Raw genomic sequence first — 15,605 nt, 5'->3', positions numbered from 1 at the left:
GAAGGTGCTCCAGGTCAGGGGGAGAGAGTGGTCACTTGGGCCCAGACCCTCTCCCCAGGTGGCTCCCAGCGTGGGGCATGAACTGCAGGGGGGGATCTGGGTGGGGGGAGGTGGCTGGGCCCAGATCGCTGCCCATGGCGAGCAGCGGAGCAGCCTCGGATGGTTCCTCTGCCTCTGAAACAGCTGCTTCTTCTTCTTCTTTTTTTTTTATAATTTTTTTTTGGCCGTGCTGCGCGGCATGTGGGATCTTAGTTTTCCAACCAGGGAACAAACCCACGACCCCTGCAGTGGAAGCAAGGAGTCTTAACCACTAGACGGCCAGGGAAGTTCCTGAAGCAGCTTCCTCATCTGTGAAAGGAGACAGCTCAGATCGTCGTAGAGTTTTTGTAAGGGCTGCAGTTATTTTCTTACGTGCCAGGTACTGGGGAGCTCTGGGAACACAAGGATGAATAAATAATAATGTATGTTAAGTCCAGCTACACATTATTAATATTGTTATTAATAATGATGAGCACCTGGTATAATGGGAGCTCAGGGTAGGGGCTTTCCCCCCCACCCTTCCAGAATGAGTCCAGGTTTGGGCATATAAATGAAAATTGCTACTATGCTTAACCGCAAAATATAACACTCTCCTATTATGTTCATGCATTTAAGTACAGAATGTCTCTAAGGTTTTAAAAAATCTGATCAGTAGTATCGGAGCTCTTAAACCACATTGTAAGAGTTAGAATTGAAAAAAAAATTAGGTTCACATGCCCGCCAAATGTACGAATTCTTCAGGCTGATAAATTCGAGGTGAAAAAAAAGTTGTCGTCTCCAAAAACAGGAAGCAGAACATTCCAAGTTTATAGCACAAAGTAAATTTGATGCATTGCATAAAGTCTTTATTTAAGGAGCCCTTAAGGAATGTATGCCATCTTCCAAAGTTTATTGAAGAACATGAAATGGAATCAATCGTAGTCGTTTAAAATAAAAAGGGTAATTTTTAGAATAAAAGTTTTCATACGTGAACAAATTGCATGATAACTAAACTTCTCCGTTTTAGATTTTCAACTCGTCCATTCGACTTTTATTTGATGATGGCCTTTTTAAAAAAATTATTTATTTATTTTGGCTGCATTGGGTCTTTTTGTTGCTGTGCGTGGGCTTTCTCTAGTTGTGGTGAGCCGGGGCTACTCTTTGTTGTGGTGCGGTGGCTTCTCTTGTCGTGGAACATAGGCTATAGGTGTGCGGGCTTCAGTAGTTCTGGCACGCGGGCTCAGTAGTTGTGGCTCACGGGCTCTAGAGCAAAGGCTCAGTAGTTGTAGCACACAGACTTAGTTGCTCCGCGGCATGTGGGATCTTCCTGGACCAGGGATTGAACCCATGTCCCCTGCATTGGCAGGCGGATTCTTAACCACTGCTCCACCAGAGAAGTCCTGATGATGACCTTTTAAAAATCATATTTTCATTTAAGGTTTCTTTATATATATATATATATATATAAAACGTCTGTAGCATGGGTAATATTGAAAAGCTGATCTTCCCCCTTCCCCACAATACATTGTGTGCTGGAAGAGAGCCTGTTGTGCCCTTGTCTTTCTACTGAGTCATTTCATTCAGCCTCTTCTGCTGTGATCTGTGAGCCTGGTCAGGTCAGCCACATTCAGCACGTCCTTACTGAGGTCTGTGCCCAGGACTCAGCGGGCTTTGACCTGGAGCAGTTTGTGCCCAGTGATCTAGAAGCCGGAGTCTGCATTTATTAGCCCCAAGACCTTGGGGAACCTATTTAATCCCTATGCCCAGGTATCCATTTATTTCCTCCCGTGAAAAATGGGAAGGCCACAACGGTATACCTCTTTGTTAGTGTCCTTGGAAGGATGCATGAAATCACACGTGTAGGGCAACTCAGAGGAGTGTTTAATACTTATTAATCAGTCAACAAATATTAGCTATTAATAGACGTAGTCAACCACTCTGAGAGACTGGAAAAATACAGAGATGGTGTTTGTCAGTTGGATGCTGTGGGCAGTGGTGCTGAGCTGGAGGGTAGGGGTGCAGGTTTTCTTTGTGGTGGGGGAAGTAGAAGCCCTGGAAGATGGAAGGGCGGGGGAGCTGTGCAGGGAGGGCCACAGTCTGCGATGCCCTTCGTCCCAGTCAGCCTGGCAGGGAGCTTCTGAGCCAAGGCTGCCCAACGGAGGAGCAGAATGGGCAGAAACAGGCAGAAGTGGCCAGGCGCTGGCACTCCCCGCCTGTCCCCCAGGGCAGTGATTGGCAGGGGCTGCTGAGGGGAGCGCGACCTCAGCTTGAAAGCAACCTAGGATCTGGGGCAGATGCTGAAGACACGAGGTCTGTCCTGAAGGGACATGTGGGCAGCACACCTCAAGGGCTGCCCAGGAGATGTTTCGTTTCACTTTAGTTTCTTAACTCCCAAGGGGATTTGAAATAACGTGTTTCCCCCTGCCCCCAGGCTCAGGGGTAAATTTCATCATCTTTCTGCCACTGAGGAACATGAGACAAGAAGTTCTTGAGGGAGGTTCAGGGAGAGTAAAGGTGAAAATGTGAATGTCTCTTTAATATGTGGTCACTGCATACGTTAACACGAAAGCCACACACACGGATGTATTTAGCTACTTGTGGAATGAGGTGCATGACGTTGGCCCCTTTTCGCCCTTCGCTGCCTGTTTTGCTCGTCATGAAGGAAGGAGTGTTTCATTTGTTGTCATCCTCCCTCTGGGACCACCAGGTTTTTCTCAAGAAAACCGACAAAGGGATGATATCCTGTGTCTGGGTGTCTGGGTGGAAAACAAAGAGGGCTGGCCTGCGTTTGTGAGCCGGGAGGTTGTCCGAGCCAAACCACATCCTGCCCCGGCTTTCTTGAGGCAGGTGGTCCCAGATGGAGGCCCAGAGCGAGGAGCCGAGGAGCCGTGGACCTCGCTCCCCCGAGAGACCTGGGACGCCGCTCCGTTCCCAGGTGGTGTGGGGACACTCTGACCTCTGTCTCCTCTTAGGCCCAGCCTTTCTTCGAAGGAGGCAGGACAGCTCATTGGTGGCCGTGCTGAAGCTCTCAGGGCTGTAATTTTCCTGGCTGTAAAACAAGGCCATGGTCAAGAGCTGAGATAACTAGTTTCAGTACAGTGGGGGGCCAGGTTACAATGAAAAAGGACCGGCTTTTGCACATCATGGAAGAAAAGAATAAATTCAGATTGTATTTAAAAGATTTACCATAGATGTGCATTTTAGTCATGACTATAATAAACTATAATTGGCATTGATGTGTTAAAACGTGAGTATGTTCTTAGCAAGGCCGTGCGTGTTTGGACAGCATCTCATTGTCTGCAGCGTGATGCCAGCTGCTGAAGGCTTCGGTTACTCAGGATTTGTTTTCTGACCACATACGATTCATAGTAAAGAAACGGCATCCAAATCAATAGTTTGGCAGATTATGGGCAAAAGATACATTATGAGTGTTTAACACCATAATTATTATCAAGTTAAAACTGCTAGACCTGTAGTCACACTGTAATATTGAGGCCTTCTGGGCACAAATAGAAAAGGAATCAGGTTTATTGCTGTCATTCTGTAACTGCTCACAGCTTGGCTTGTATTCAGTCTTTAACTATTCCTTTCAGTGGCAAAATCGTGAGTGTGTGCACAACTTTTTTCTCTCCGAATCTTGAAACTGGAATAATTGCCAACCTGACTACAAAAAAAGTACATCTGCCATATGAAAGTAGCTTCGGCTATTCTGTGTTAAATGAATAATTATGACATTAGGCTCTGGTGGCACATAATATGAATTTTGAAACACATTTGAACCTGGAGCATGTCAGGTTTGTGTGGTTTCAGCTGTTGCGAAATTGCTTCTTTGTGCTTATTGATATTTTTTTTCAGGGAACACTCTGTTATTTGGTTCAAAATGTCACATGACAGATGATCTCTTTGGTACATATAATCCGTGCAATTATAGTGTGAGCTTCTCCTGTCAGTGGTGGTTAAAAATCCATATACCTTTCTTTTAGCCTCTGGTATTTTTTATTCAATTTAACTCACCCTTTTTTTAAAGCTGGAATTTGAACGGGTTCCATTAACAGGTATTTTTTAAAAAAATTTTAGCTTTATTTTTGGCTGCGTTGGGTCTTTTTTGCTGCGCGCGGGCTTTTCTCTAGTTGTGGCGAGCGGGGGCTTCTCTTGTTGCAGAGCACGGGCTCTAGGCACGCAGACTTCAGTAGCTGTGGCACTCGGGCTCAGTGGTTGTGGCTCGCGGGCTCTAGAGCGCAGGCTCAGTAGTTGTGGCTCACGGACTTAGTTGCTCCGGGGCCTGTGGGATCTTCCCGGAGCAGGGCTCAAACCCGTGTCCCTTGCATTGGCAGGCAGATTCTTAACCACTGTGACACCAGGGAAGCCCCATTAACAGGTATTTTAAGGTGACCATCAGTCTAGGGTGCTGCCAACTGTCAGCCGAACATCACCCCCAGCCCTCGAGCTGGAGGTGCAGTTTAATTTCGAGCCTGTTGCAAAGCAGGGATGTAGCTGATGTGTAAACAGCTCTGGTAATGACATAGCACAGTTGGCAAGCGATGGTTCTCAGGCAGGGGAAAGTGTGTTATTTAGCTGTCTAACTGGTCACCCTGATTCCAGTTCTACCTGGGGTACATCTAACAGAGCCACACATGGTAATTAAAGCTACGGATTCATCATTGGTGGAGTCATCCCATTTAGGGCTCATTACAGGCAAACTTAGGCCTGTCTTCATTCATTATAATAAAAGCCAAACGCATCCACTTTACTAAAAATGATATTTCCTTTTTTTCCTTTTAATTGGCATGTACAAGTGAATACTAAAGCATAAAAATAATTAAAAGTCACCCTCTTTGCTAATGCAACGTACCGTAGGGCCCTTCTTCGCCTGTGCCAGGCATTTGCCATTCCCAGACTGCGTGGTCACGCAGGCTCCTCTCAGCCCTGTAACCCATCATGGGGTCTCTTGTGACGGCAGAGATTGGTAGGTTATTCATGTCTACCCACTTTTTCCCCCAGAGTGGCTAGAATGGTCGTAAGTATAGAGAAGAAGTGTGTTAAATATTCATCTAGTTTAATTGAATTTAATATACAATCCTTAAGATTAATCTGAAGTTTTGGAGTCATTAATGGTTCATTTATTTTCATAGCATATAATTTACTTGCTATTATCTAAGGTAGTGAATTATTTAAGTAAAAGGGAAAGTTCTTTGCATGAGATGGATCTTACCAAGCCATTGCTGCTCGATTAACGGTTATATTAAATTAGGAATGCAGGTAAGGGGAGGCGTGGCAGTCCGAGATTTGCGATGTTAGCTTCCCACGTGTTGCCTGATATACTGCGGCCTGGGATCCAGCACTTGCTGAATGACCTATGGTCCACAGGCACATGCATTAGTAACTTCAAATTCCCATGAATATGAATAATAATGGTTGGCTATCAGTTTAAAGGACGGTGAACCAATTAACATGTAATATTGTCATGTACTTTGATTTATAAACATGCACAAATTGTTCTCTTTCAGGACATTAATTTTTCTATTTTAGTTTCTTGTTTTAGTTCTTTAACACTAAATTTTAATGGTATTGGGGTGATTTATATATTTTCATGACAGTTTCTGAAGTGTTGCCAAAAATGATGGTTGTTTTTTAAAATTCAGGTGATTTCTATATATTGTTGAACAAGAACCAGATGTTGTATACATATCTCAGTCTATTTATACAGTAGTGCTGTTTTCCACCGTGGCCACCCACACCTTGATCTTGAAATGTCACTGAAATATTAAAATAATAGAAGGACACGAGAATATAAACAACATCTACCTACACACCACCTAGTTTTATCAAATGTTACCATTTTCTCATACTTACTTTTGATTCTTTAAAAACCAGTAAAGAGACTTCTGGTTTCAGCTCAGAGATGGAGAGAGCTGCAAAAACGTCCCTCCCACGCTTATAAGAAAAAATCTGGACAGACTAGAAATTAACAGAGAACTGAGCTCGCAGAGCAAACGGCCATTTCAAAATCTGGAGAGAGAGGGGGGCACTTTCTGAGACACAAGACTTTTGTTTACTAGAGACAGAAGCCACCAGACACCATAGCAGTAAGGTAGAAAGATGAAGCTAAAGTTTTGACAGATTGCCGGAGGCTGAGTGTGGGCTAGCTTGAGTGCGAAGCTCCTGGGGGCAGCACTGGGGTAGAAGGGGGGCCCACCCTTTTGCGGGCTTTCCCTCCAGGAACCCCACCTGGCTCTCACAGGGAAGACTGAGGAAAATCCAGAGAAAACTCACGGTGTGGGCTGGGGGTACTGGCTCAGGAGCCATTGAGAAATCCACTCAGACCCTTGTCCCTTAAGGAACAAAAGGCTTATTCTGCAGGGGGAAGGACATGGTCTGAGGGCACTTGTGAAATGCCATTGCAGCTGGGGGAAGGAATTCCACTCAGCCCCCAGCCCCCCACCTCACCTAAAAAAAGTCTTAATCTGCATGGAGAAGGGCGTCAAGGCTGTGGACTAAGAACGCTGGAGGGCACCCCCTGCAGCTGGGGAAAACGGGTGGCGGAGCTCTGTCCCCGGAAGAGGGGCAGAAGCGCTTGTGAAGGCGAACCCTCACCTCCCTCCCAGACACAGGCCCAGGCCCCATGTGCACTCCAAAGACTGAGGCTTAGGATATTCGAGAACCCATCCGCCCCCCCACAGCATGCTAACAAGCCTTCAGGAGTAACAACAGTGGATCATAGCAGGGAGAGCTGCTAGGGACAGGCTCTCTCTGGGGAGCAGTACAAAGGGAATCCCCAAAGCCAAGAGGGGGACCAAAAACAAGAAGATCACTAGAGGAATTTGAAGTTTCTGATGTCCATAGGAACAACACACGTCAACATAGCCCAACTGTTGACTAGATTAACATAAATCCCCACACTAAGGGCTCATTGACCTCAGTAGCTACTGCCCTATACAAAATGTCTGGCTTTCAACCAAAAAATTACAAGCATGCCAGAAGGCAAGAAAATGCAGTCTGAAGAGACAAAGCAATCATCAGAACCAGATGCAGATATGACACAGCTGTTGAAACTATCAAACACATGTATTACCTAGCTCTGTCCACTGAGTGCCCTCCATGTGCCAGGTGCCATTTTAGGAACGTGCTTCACAAGGTCTGTGCCCTTAGAGAGCGTACATTCTAACAGAGGAAAGAGAGCCTAACTGCAGACAAGCAAAAAAAAAAAAAAAAAAAAAAAACCAAACAAACCATAAACCGTGAAACATGCAACAAAGAAATACAGGAGGGGGAAAGGATAGAGTTGACTGACCGGTGTAGTGTGTTAGCTGTTTCAGCCAGAGTCATCAGAGAAGGCCTCTTGGGGGAGGTGACATTGTAGCTCACACCTGAGTGATGAGGAGGTTCCTGCCATTACTCGGGCCATCTAAGTCTAGAACACCCAGTGCAAAGGCCCTGAGGCATGAACAAGCTTGGATCCCCTCAGCTTTAGAAGGTCACAGCGCTAGGGAGATATTGCTGATGAGCGCGACCCTTGCAGCTGAGTCACTGTCAAGGCTAACCCAGGGAGGAAGTAGTGGGTGGGTTCCCTTCTGCTCACATTCTTCTTCTCTTTTTTAAACACAGACAGTAATTACTCCTCTCCCCTTCCCCCCCCCCCCCATTTTGGGGGACGGGGAGAGCCTATTATACCTTTTTTATAACCACTTCAGGACCTGGCACAGAGTGAAAAGGAATGTGAATTTGCTGTTGTGAGTAGAGGCCTTATTATTTATCCAGTAAGGGTGTATTACTTACTCCTCTCCTAATTGTAGGGAATGTGCATTAACTCAGCTAATCCTCACCCCAACCCCACCCCAGGTAGTGATTATTCCTGTATTACAGACAGAAAACTGAAGCCTGCAGAGGCTACCTGACTTGATGGAGATTGCAGCTGTATTATAGGTCAGCCTTGGTATCTGAACACCAGTAGCCCAACTTCGCATGATTGCCTCGTAAGAACTAACTGGAAGGATGGGTATTCTGAAAGTGAGCCTCTGGTGGGGGAAAAAAAAAAAGGAACGCTATTGTTTAATTCTTAGGGTAACTCAGTTTACGTTAAAGTGTTGGCTAGTGAAACTGCCCAGGGAAGTGGATTTAATAAATACACTGAATGATCTATCATTTGTTCATTTGTTATGAGTGCTTAAAAACAGATGAAAATGGGTAGCTTAAACAGTTTCAACATCCCAATTCCCTCTGCTGTCTTACTACTACATATATTACTATGTAGTATTAATACTGTGAAGGCAGTTGTCTGGCATTTGCCTACCCAGAACGTTCTGGAAAGCAGCATTTGTGATCTCAGTAAGTGTTATGTCATTGGTACCAGTCTCCTGTTTTGTAGAATGCATTTTTCACCTGCTCAAATGCTTTTCATAATTTTTTCTATAATAATGCTTATCCACTGAGAATAAATAAGTCATAATATAAATAAACCATATTAAGTACACGATTTGAGGGGGAGAACTTTACATATTCATTGATTTCTTTCTTTCTTTCTTTTTTTTTTTTTTTGCCATTAGAGGAAAGAAAAAAAAACTTTCCCGCAAGCACCTCTCTTGTTACAACCAGAAGGTTACTCGTGTTGGGTGATGAAACATTCGTTGAAGGAAATGCAATCTGGGTGGAGTGTTCTCTAACCAGTAGTAATAATTGAGCACCTCCTGTGTACATAGTTCTCTTATCTGTACCATTTATGGTACTACATACTGGGAGGGAAAAACAGCAAACTCTTATACAACATTTCTTTTTTTTTAACATCTTTATTGGAGTATAATTGCTTTACAATGGTGTGTTAGTTTCTGCTTTATAACAAAGTGAATCAGTTATACATACACATATGTCCCCATATCTCTTCCCTCTTGCATCTCCCTCCCTCCCACCCTCCCTATCCCACCCCTCTAGGTGGTCACAAAGCACCCAGCTGATCTCCCTGTGCTATGCAGCTGCTTCCCACTAGCTATCGATTTTACATTTGGTAGTGTATATATGTCCATGCCACTCTCTCGCTTCGTCCCGGCTTACCCTTCCCCCCTCCCCGTATCCTCAAGTCCATTCTCTAGTAGGTCTGCTCTTATACAGCATTTCCCATGGACCAGAGAGGTTAAGTAACTTGCCCAGGGGAGAACAAATAGTCAATGCCAGAGCTGAATTTGAACCTGTTGGTGGTTTGACTCGAGTCCATGCTCTCTCACTCCTGACTGTACTGTGGTGCAGGGGTACAGGATTGTCTGGGTGGCCTTGGCTACATTAAAACAACAACAACAATGTGGAGCTTAATTAGCATGAGGGGTACCTGGTACCATAATCTGTCAGGTTCTAAGAACCTGCTAGAAATCTTTGCTGAGCTGGGTGTTAGGCTGCTGAGAGATTTTTTTTTTTTAATACGCAGCTACATTCATTTGGAACCACGACTTCCTGTGAATGCCTTATGATGTTACTTGAACAAGAGAAATAAGCATATGAATTTTTTACAAGTTTCTTGAAGTATATTGATTTTTAAGAATGGATGCAATTAATAGTTCTCATGAGTCCTAAGAATTATTCACCTTGGCGTGCTTTGGGTCCACGCAGAGCTCTTTAATACTCAAAGACTTTGCAGGTCCTGCTGCTGTGCCCGTGTAGGAATCGAATGTGGCTGGTAGCTTTAAACATGCGCAGTAATGTAAGTTGTTGACGCTGCCAGCACAAATGGAAAAATGTATTGCTTTTATTGAAAAAACAGGCTGTGTCTAGTCTTTTGACTCCCTTTACACTTAATCTAATAGTTTCTGGGAGGGTGGGAGGGAGGGAGCCGGATTTGGCCCTTTTGTCGTTCATCAGTAAGATCCTGACAAACCGTGGGATGTGAATTCTGATGGTGACCTCCCACTGCTGCTTCTCTCACTTGTGAAGGGGAAACAAACAAAACAGCCTAGGAGATTGTGAAGCCAGGTGATGGTGTAGCCCAAGCTTCTCAAACTCTATCGTGCCTTCCAGCTTTCCGGATCCATCCTTTCCCATCTTGTTAAAATGCAGATTTGGATTCAGGGGGTCTAGGCTGGGTGAATGGGGGAAGGCCGAGATTGATGCTTCTTTTAGTAGCAAGGGTGTAACTGACCCTTTTCACCCAGCCCTCTATTTTGGGGCTGTCTTGATCCCCTGAATCACCTGGGGGAGTTTGAACACCATGGATTCCCAGGCCACACACCAAACTGATTGGATTAGAGTCACAGGGGCTGAGGCTAGGCAGGTATTTAGGGAGAAAAAAAGCTACTGAAGTGATTTGGTAATAAATCTGTCACCTTTGTTTTTCTTTTGGGGGGGGAGAAGGGGGATAATGACAGCTTTGAAAACTTCACTGTTGGAATCAGATTGAGATGTTTAAAGACAAACTATCTGACATCCCAAGGGCTTCTTGTTTGACCTAAACACCCTGAGAAAGCCCGCCCGCCCACCCCCGCCCCGCCCCACCCCACCCCACCCCACCCCGGCCCCGCCAAGGGAATTGACCAGTTCTTTAAGATTGTGCCCAGACTGGCTTAAATCAGGGAGCATAGGGAAAAAGGAGAGTACTTAATGGTTGGTTTGCTGACCTGCTTAGCATTAGATAATGTCTGTGAAGGCTCCCGGAGTGTGTCCAGGGAAGCTGGGGCCCAAATATGGGAAAGAGGAGTCATGATTATGAGGTAGGAGTTGAAATTACCATTGCGAATATTTGAAGTGTTGTTTCAGCTCTTTCCTTGCTCTCCTGTGTTGGAGTTTCATTTCTGGTGGTGTTCCGAGAGCGAGAGCCGGGACAAGCAGGAGGGCTGGGCCATGTCTTTGTTGTGATGGAGCACCAACTCCACGGTGGGTTTCTGCAGGTTGTTCCTTTCACAGAGTGACTTTTTCTTTTTTGTGAACACCGAGACTCTCCAGGAACTGGCCTTTTAACATTTCTTAAATTTTGCTATTAATCTTTTCCCCTGAGATCTGCAGGAAGATCAGACACCAGGTGGAGACGATCTTGCCAACATTCCTGCATCTATTGGGTCCTTTTTAAAATGTGTAGTCTTGCTTTAAAACCAAGTGTTTCCCATTCTTGTTGCGTTTGTGACTTTCGGTACCCCAGTTCCTTACCTTGTCTAAGGGTTAAAAAAAAATAAGGGACATTCCATAATCAGAAAAAAAAGTCGGACATTCCTGCTCTTCCTTTCCTTGAAAGCTTGTACACAGTGAGAGAGATGTTGTGCACTGTCACCATTACCTTCTGCATCAGGGAGCGTTTGAGCCGAGAAGCAGAAGTGCTCAGCATGGTCGGAGACAGGGATTTCTTACAGGGTGGCATGTACATGTTGTGGGCCCCTGTGTCCCTTTCTGAGCCTGAAGTCGCTCTAGGAAAGTGGGTGTGGGTGGGAGCCAGGACACTCGGGACCTACCTCTGGCTCTCCCACCCCCAACGTCAATGACACAAGGGACCTATAGGAGAAGCTGGTGTCCTTCCCCAAAGAGAAAGCTCAGACCAGTTCAGTGGGTGTCCATCAAGTGTCTGTCATGTCTGGAGTGCTGTTCTAGGCCCTGGAGTCTAGCCTGGTGGGAGAGATAGACCCAGAAACATACTTTTTCACCCATTGTGACAAGCAGTCAGTCTGCTCAGGGAACCCAAAGGGAGGGGACCTAAGAGCCGGGGTACGATAGGAAGGACTAGATCGGGTGAAGAGGATAGCTAGAGCGAGCGAGGAAGCAGGTGCCTTGTGAGCAGAGGCAGAGGGGAAACAATTTGATGAGTTTCTGGAAGTGAGCCTCGCCAGCGAGTAAAATGGGAAGTGGGGAAAGTGAGGTCGGGAGGTGACAGGGACCTTGCGTCCCTTTGTAAGGAACTTGGATTCTACGGGGAATCAGGAAGCACTGAAGGAAGGATTTTAAGCAGGGGCGTGCTGCCGTCAGGTGTGGATGGAGGAAAAGTCTCTTCAACCTGTGACTTCTCCTGAATGAGCATCTGCTCCCATGTAGCTTTTTTTTAAAAATAAATTTATTTATTTATTATATTTATTTTTGGCTGCGTTGGGTCTTCGTTGCTGCACGCGGGCTTTCTCTAGTTGCGGCGAGCGGGGGCTACTCTTCGTTGCGGTGCGCGGGCCTCTCATTGCGGTGTCTTCTCTTGTTGCGGAGCACGGGCTCTAGGCGCGCGGGCTTCAGTAGTTGTGGCTCGTGGGCTCTAGAGTGCAGGCTCAGTAGTTGTGGCGCACGGGCTTAGTTGCTCCGCGGCATGTGGGATCTTCCCGGACCAGGGCTCGAACCCGTGTCCCCTGCGTTGGCAGGCGGATTCTTAACCACTGTGCCACCAGGGAAGCCCCCCCCCCCTTTTTTTTAAACAGCTCTATTGAGATCTAATTTATATACTGTAAAATTTACCCATTAGAAGTGTCCCATTCAGTGGTTTTTAGTATATTTACAGAGTTGTGTAACCATCACCACAATCTAATTTTTGAACTTGTCCATCACCCCCAAAGGAAACCTTGTGCCCATTTGCAGTCACTCCCATTTCCACACCCAGCCCTAGGCAACCACTCATGTTTGTAATTTCTTCCTTTTCTTTAACATTAAGCGGAATGTTTTCCGTGAGTGTTTTATTAACTTTAGAGGAGTCTCTTTTGCCACATTACAAACTCTTGCTCTTGGCTCCCCAGACCGTTCCTGTCAGCAGTGCTTTAGATCACATGTAACAGAAACCTCTCTGGGACTGGATTAAACATGGATATTTGTTATCTCGGTAATCGGGAGGCTACAGGTAGGGTGGACCCTGAGGGCAGTGTGATTAAGCAGCTGCTTAATGTGACATCATAGACCTGTGTTCTTGCTGTCTCTCCGCCATGGTATCGGTCTGGCAGTAGTTTCACCCAAGGGCTGGTTTCTCTGTGGTTGTCAGGCAGTTGTAGGATGGCATCCTTTGGCAGCGGGGCCCTCTGCTTCCTTGTTCATAGCTGGTATGTAGGAGGAGCCCTTTCCTGCAGTCTGATTGGGTGAGCTTAGTTCCTGTTGCCCACCCTGAACCAACAATTGGCTTACAATTAATTAGGCTGCCACTCTGGAGCTGGGAATGGGCTCTATGGGGGATAGGTGGGCACCTGTGACCAAGAGTGGACTCCGCTGGGTAGGCTTGTGAGTAATGGTACCTGAGCATTTTTGAAGCTGACCCTAGCCTTACGTCTCTGTGAAAAGTGTCATCAATTCAGATCTCACCAGTTCAGGAGTTCATCACCGTCTGGTCAGGGAGTGCTCTGAAGTTTACCTTTGGATGATGTAATAGTGTGGGCAGTAGTGGGAATGGTGGTAACATTAATTTATGTGGGATATTAATGATTTAAGTCTCTTTAGAAAAACCTGTTTGCTTTAGGATAGAAATGTTTAAATGTCACTAGTAGTAAATAATAGAACATCGTTCTTATCTAGTTATTAAGTTAGCCCCTTGGAATCTCTCCTGGAGGAAAAAAAATAAAATCCTGTCCTGAATATGTCAGTTTTCGAGTTACTATATGAACTTGGAATTAACAAAAATTGACTTTCTTTCAAGTATAATTCACACTTCACTAAGCCAAATAGACATTCTGCCAGTTATCTGGACTTTATTAAACTTTGCTTTATATGTAGTAGAAAAATCAAGGTAGGCCTCTGCTTTGCACAGTCATTTATTTGATTATGAGCTGTATTTTCAAGTCTGTTTTGGAGTGAGGTTTGTCCTCATGTAAGTACTGAGCGTTTGCTGGTGCAGCTCTTAATGGTGAGAACGGATGTTGAAGAAAGCAAACACCATATGCCCTTTGTTTCCCGTGCATGTCCCCTCCTGGAGGCTGGGTGGAGTGTTTCAGCTGTCTCGAATAATCTCCATTTTGCTGTGACTGCAGACTTTGTGGTTCTCCAGCTCTCCTCTCTGATGTTAGTTACAACTTCTTCCTAATTAGGTGGCTCTTTTTCCTCGTTCTCCCCGGGGTCATAAAGGTTCCACACTCTCAAGTGCCAGAGACTGGATTCATTTTGAAAAAAAACGCATTTCACTCGATTTGTGACAGAAATAAGCGCAGAGAGAGGAAAAAAAAAAAAAAACCCACCCAGTGTGAATGTGTAGCGGGAGGGGCGGGTGGGCTGGGTACGGGACAGGATGCTTAGAATAATTCTGCTGCCAAGTGAATCACAGAGGCTTGCAGTTCTCGGCGAGCAGGGAACACACACTCCTGCCCAGAGTTCAGACACAGGCAGCCCGCTCTCACCATTTCATACTCCACGGTATGGAGCTTTCCGCAGCCAAAGCCCCGAGTGCTGCCGATGCATCTGAGATTGTAAGTAGGCCATACATCTGTTTCGATTGTTATTATGTCTGCCTCTTTTGTAGCCTGTTGCCCGACTGCTTCGTAGGCCGGGAGGGAGGCGCGATGGGGAATTTGGTCCTGGCTCAGTCCTTCCGAGATGGTGAGCAACACCGTGTTCCATTTGGACCCGGGTGTTTCAGTTTTCTTGTTTGCGGAGGAAGGGAATTTCTTTCCCCAAGCCCTCCTCAGTGACAGAAGTGGCTTTTGGCTGAGCCCCTTTGGTAGCGGCACCTATAAAGATTTGGAACAGGCCTGTCATCTGGCGGGATGGCTCTTTCCTTCTCCTGACCGCTATCAATGAGTTTTTTCCAGGGGACACGGCACACGAGACAACCCCAGTCAGCCAAGCCCACCCCCGAGTCCCCACGCCTGCAGGTGGCCCTTTCACGGGTGAAGTGTCCCTGTGAAGGGTGGGGAGCAGGTAACAGTTCTGAGGCAGCTGACAGAGTTGGGAGGCTGAGATGAAGCCAGGTGTGGAATCCAGCTTTCCTGTGGTGGGAAGGAGTAAGGGGGCAGGAGAGGAGAATGACAGGGAGGCAGGACAGAAAGTTAGATCGGGGTCTTTTCATACCACTGGCCTGTTGCTCGATGCCAGCCCAGGTGGTAGGCAAGGCTCAAATCCTCACTCAGCTAACTGTAGCCTGGGGCCAGTAACAAAAATCTCTCCTGGTCTTACTTTTCTCATTTGAAAATTGTGATCACTGCACTTCATGGGATTGCTGTATTATTTGGAGTGATGAGCGTGAAAGCACCTGGCACTTGGTCAGCACTCCCTAAGCGATGTATTTTGCCCTCCTTTACCCCTTCTCCTTCCTCAGTGAGATATTAGACCATCAGTGCAAGCAGTGTGCTGGGCTCTGCAATGCCACCCATGTTGCTGTCCCCAGCTTGTTTGGGGGCAGCCTTTGTGGATGTCGAGTTCTCTTGGTTGGTGTCATAGGTTTATCTTGAGGTCGGCCAGTTGGCCTGGTTGCCCTCTTATTCATGGGTACATGACTCCCCAGAACAAGGAGGTCTCGGGGAGAAGGTGTGAGTGGGTCACGCTCATGTCTCACAGATCTGTTTGCCTTAGAGATCGTGGGGACTGGGGAGGCTGTGCTGTGAGTCCTAGAAGGAGAGTGATCATTCAGAAGAGCCATTTCTGGTTCAGCTTTGAATTTCCACGTTATCAATACCTATGTTCAGCCGGCGCAAGGGAGAAGAAAAAGAAAAGATAAACCTTGAAGAACGCTGCTCAGC

The 15,605-nt window shown here is 46.2% G+C and overlaps 1 protein-coding gene across 3 annotated transcripts in view; it reads left to right on the top strand.

The window, feature by feature from the left end:
- The window catches only part of SH3KBP1 (SH3 domain containing kinase binding protein 1), a 336,298-nt gene that overhangs the window by 66,861 nt on the left and 253,832 nt on the right, over positions 1 to 15,605 (top strand). Inside the window, exon 1 of one of the 3 annotated variants that reach the window (XM_068533268.1) lies at positions 14,170 to 14,336. The exons of the other annotated variants lie outside the window; for them this stretch is intronic. Coding sequence (XP_068389369.1) covers positions 14,286 to 14,336 — 51 coding nt within the window. The 5' untranslated portion in view covers positions 14,170 to 14,285. Of the gene's footprint in view, positions 1 to 14,169; positions 14,337 to 15,605 lie in introns of those variants that run through there. 3 annotated transcript variants of the gene reach the window in all.

Source organism: Eschrichtius robustus, chromosome X, assembly GCF_028021215.1.
Source record: "Eschrichtius robustus isolate mEscRob2 chromosome X, mEscRob2.pri, whole genome shotgun sequence".
NCBI classification, from domain to species: domain Eukaryota; kingdom Metazoa; phylum Chordata; class Mammalia; order Artiodactyla; family Eschrichtiidae; genus Eschrichtius; species Eschrichtius robustus.
Note: the sequence above shows the minus strand (reverse complement) of the source record. Positions and strands in the feature narration are given on the sequence as shown.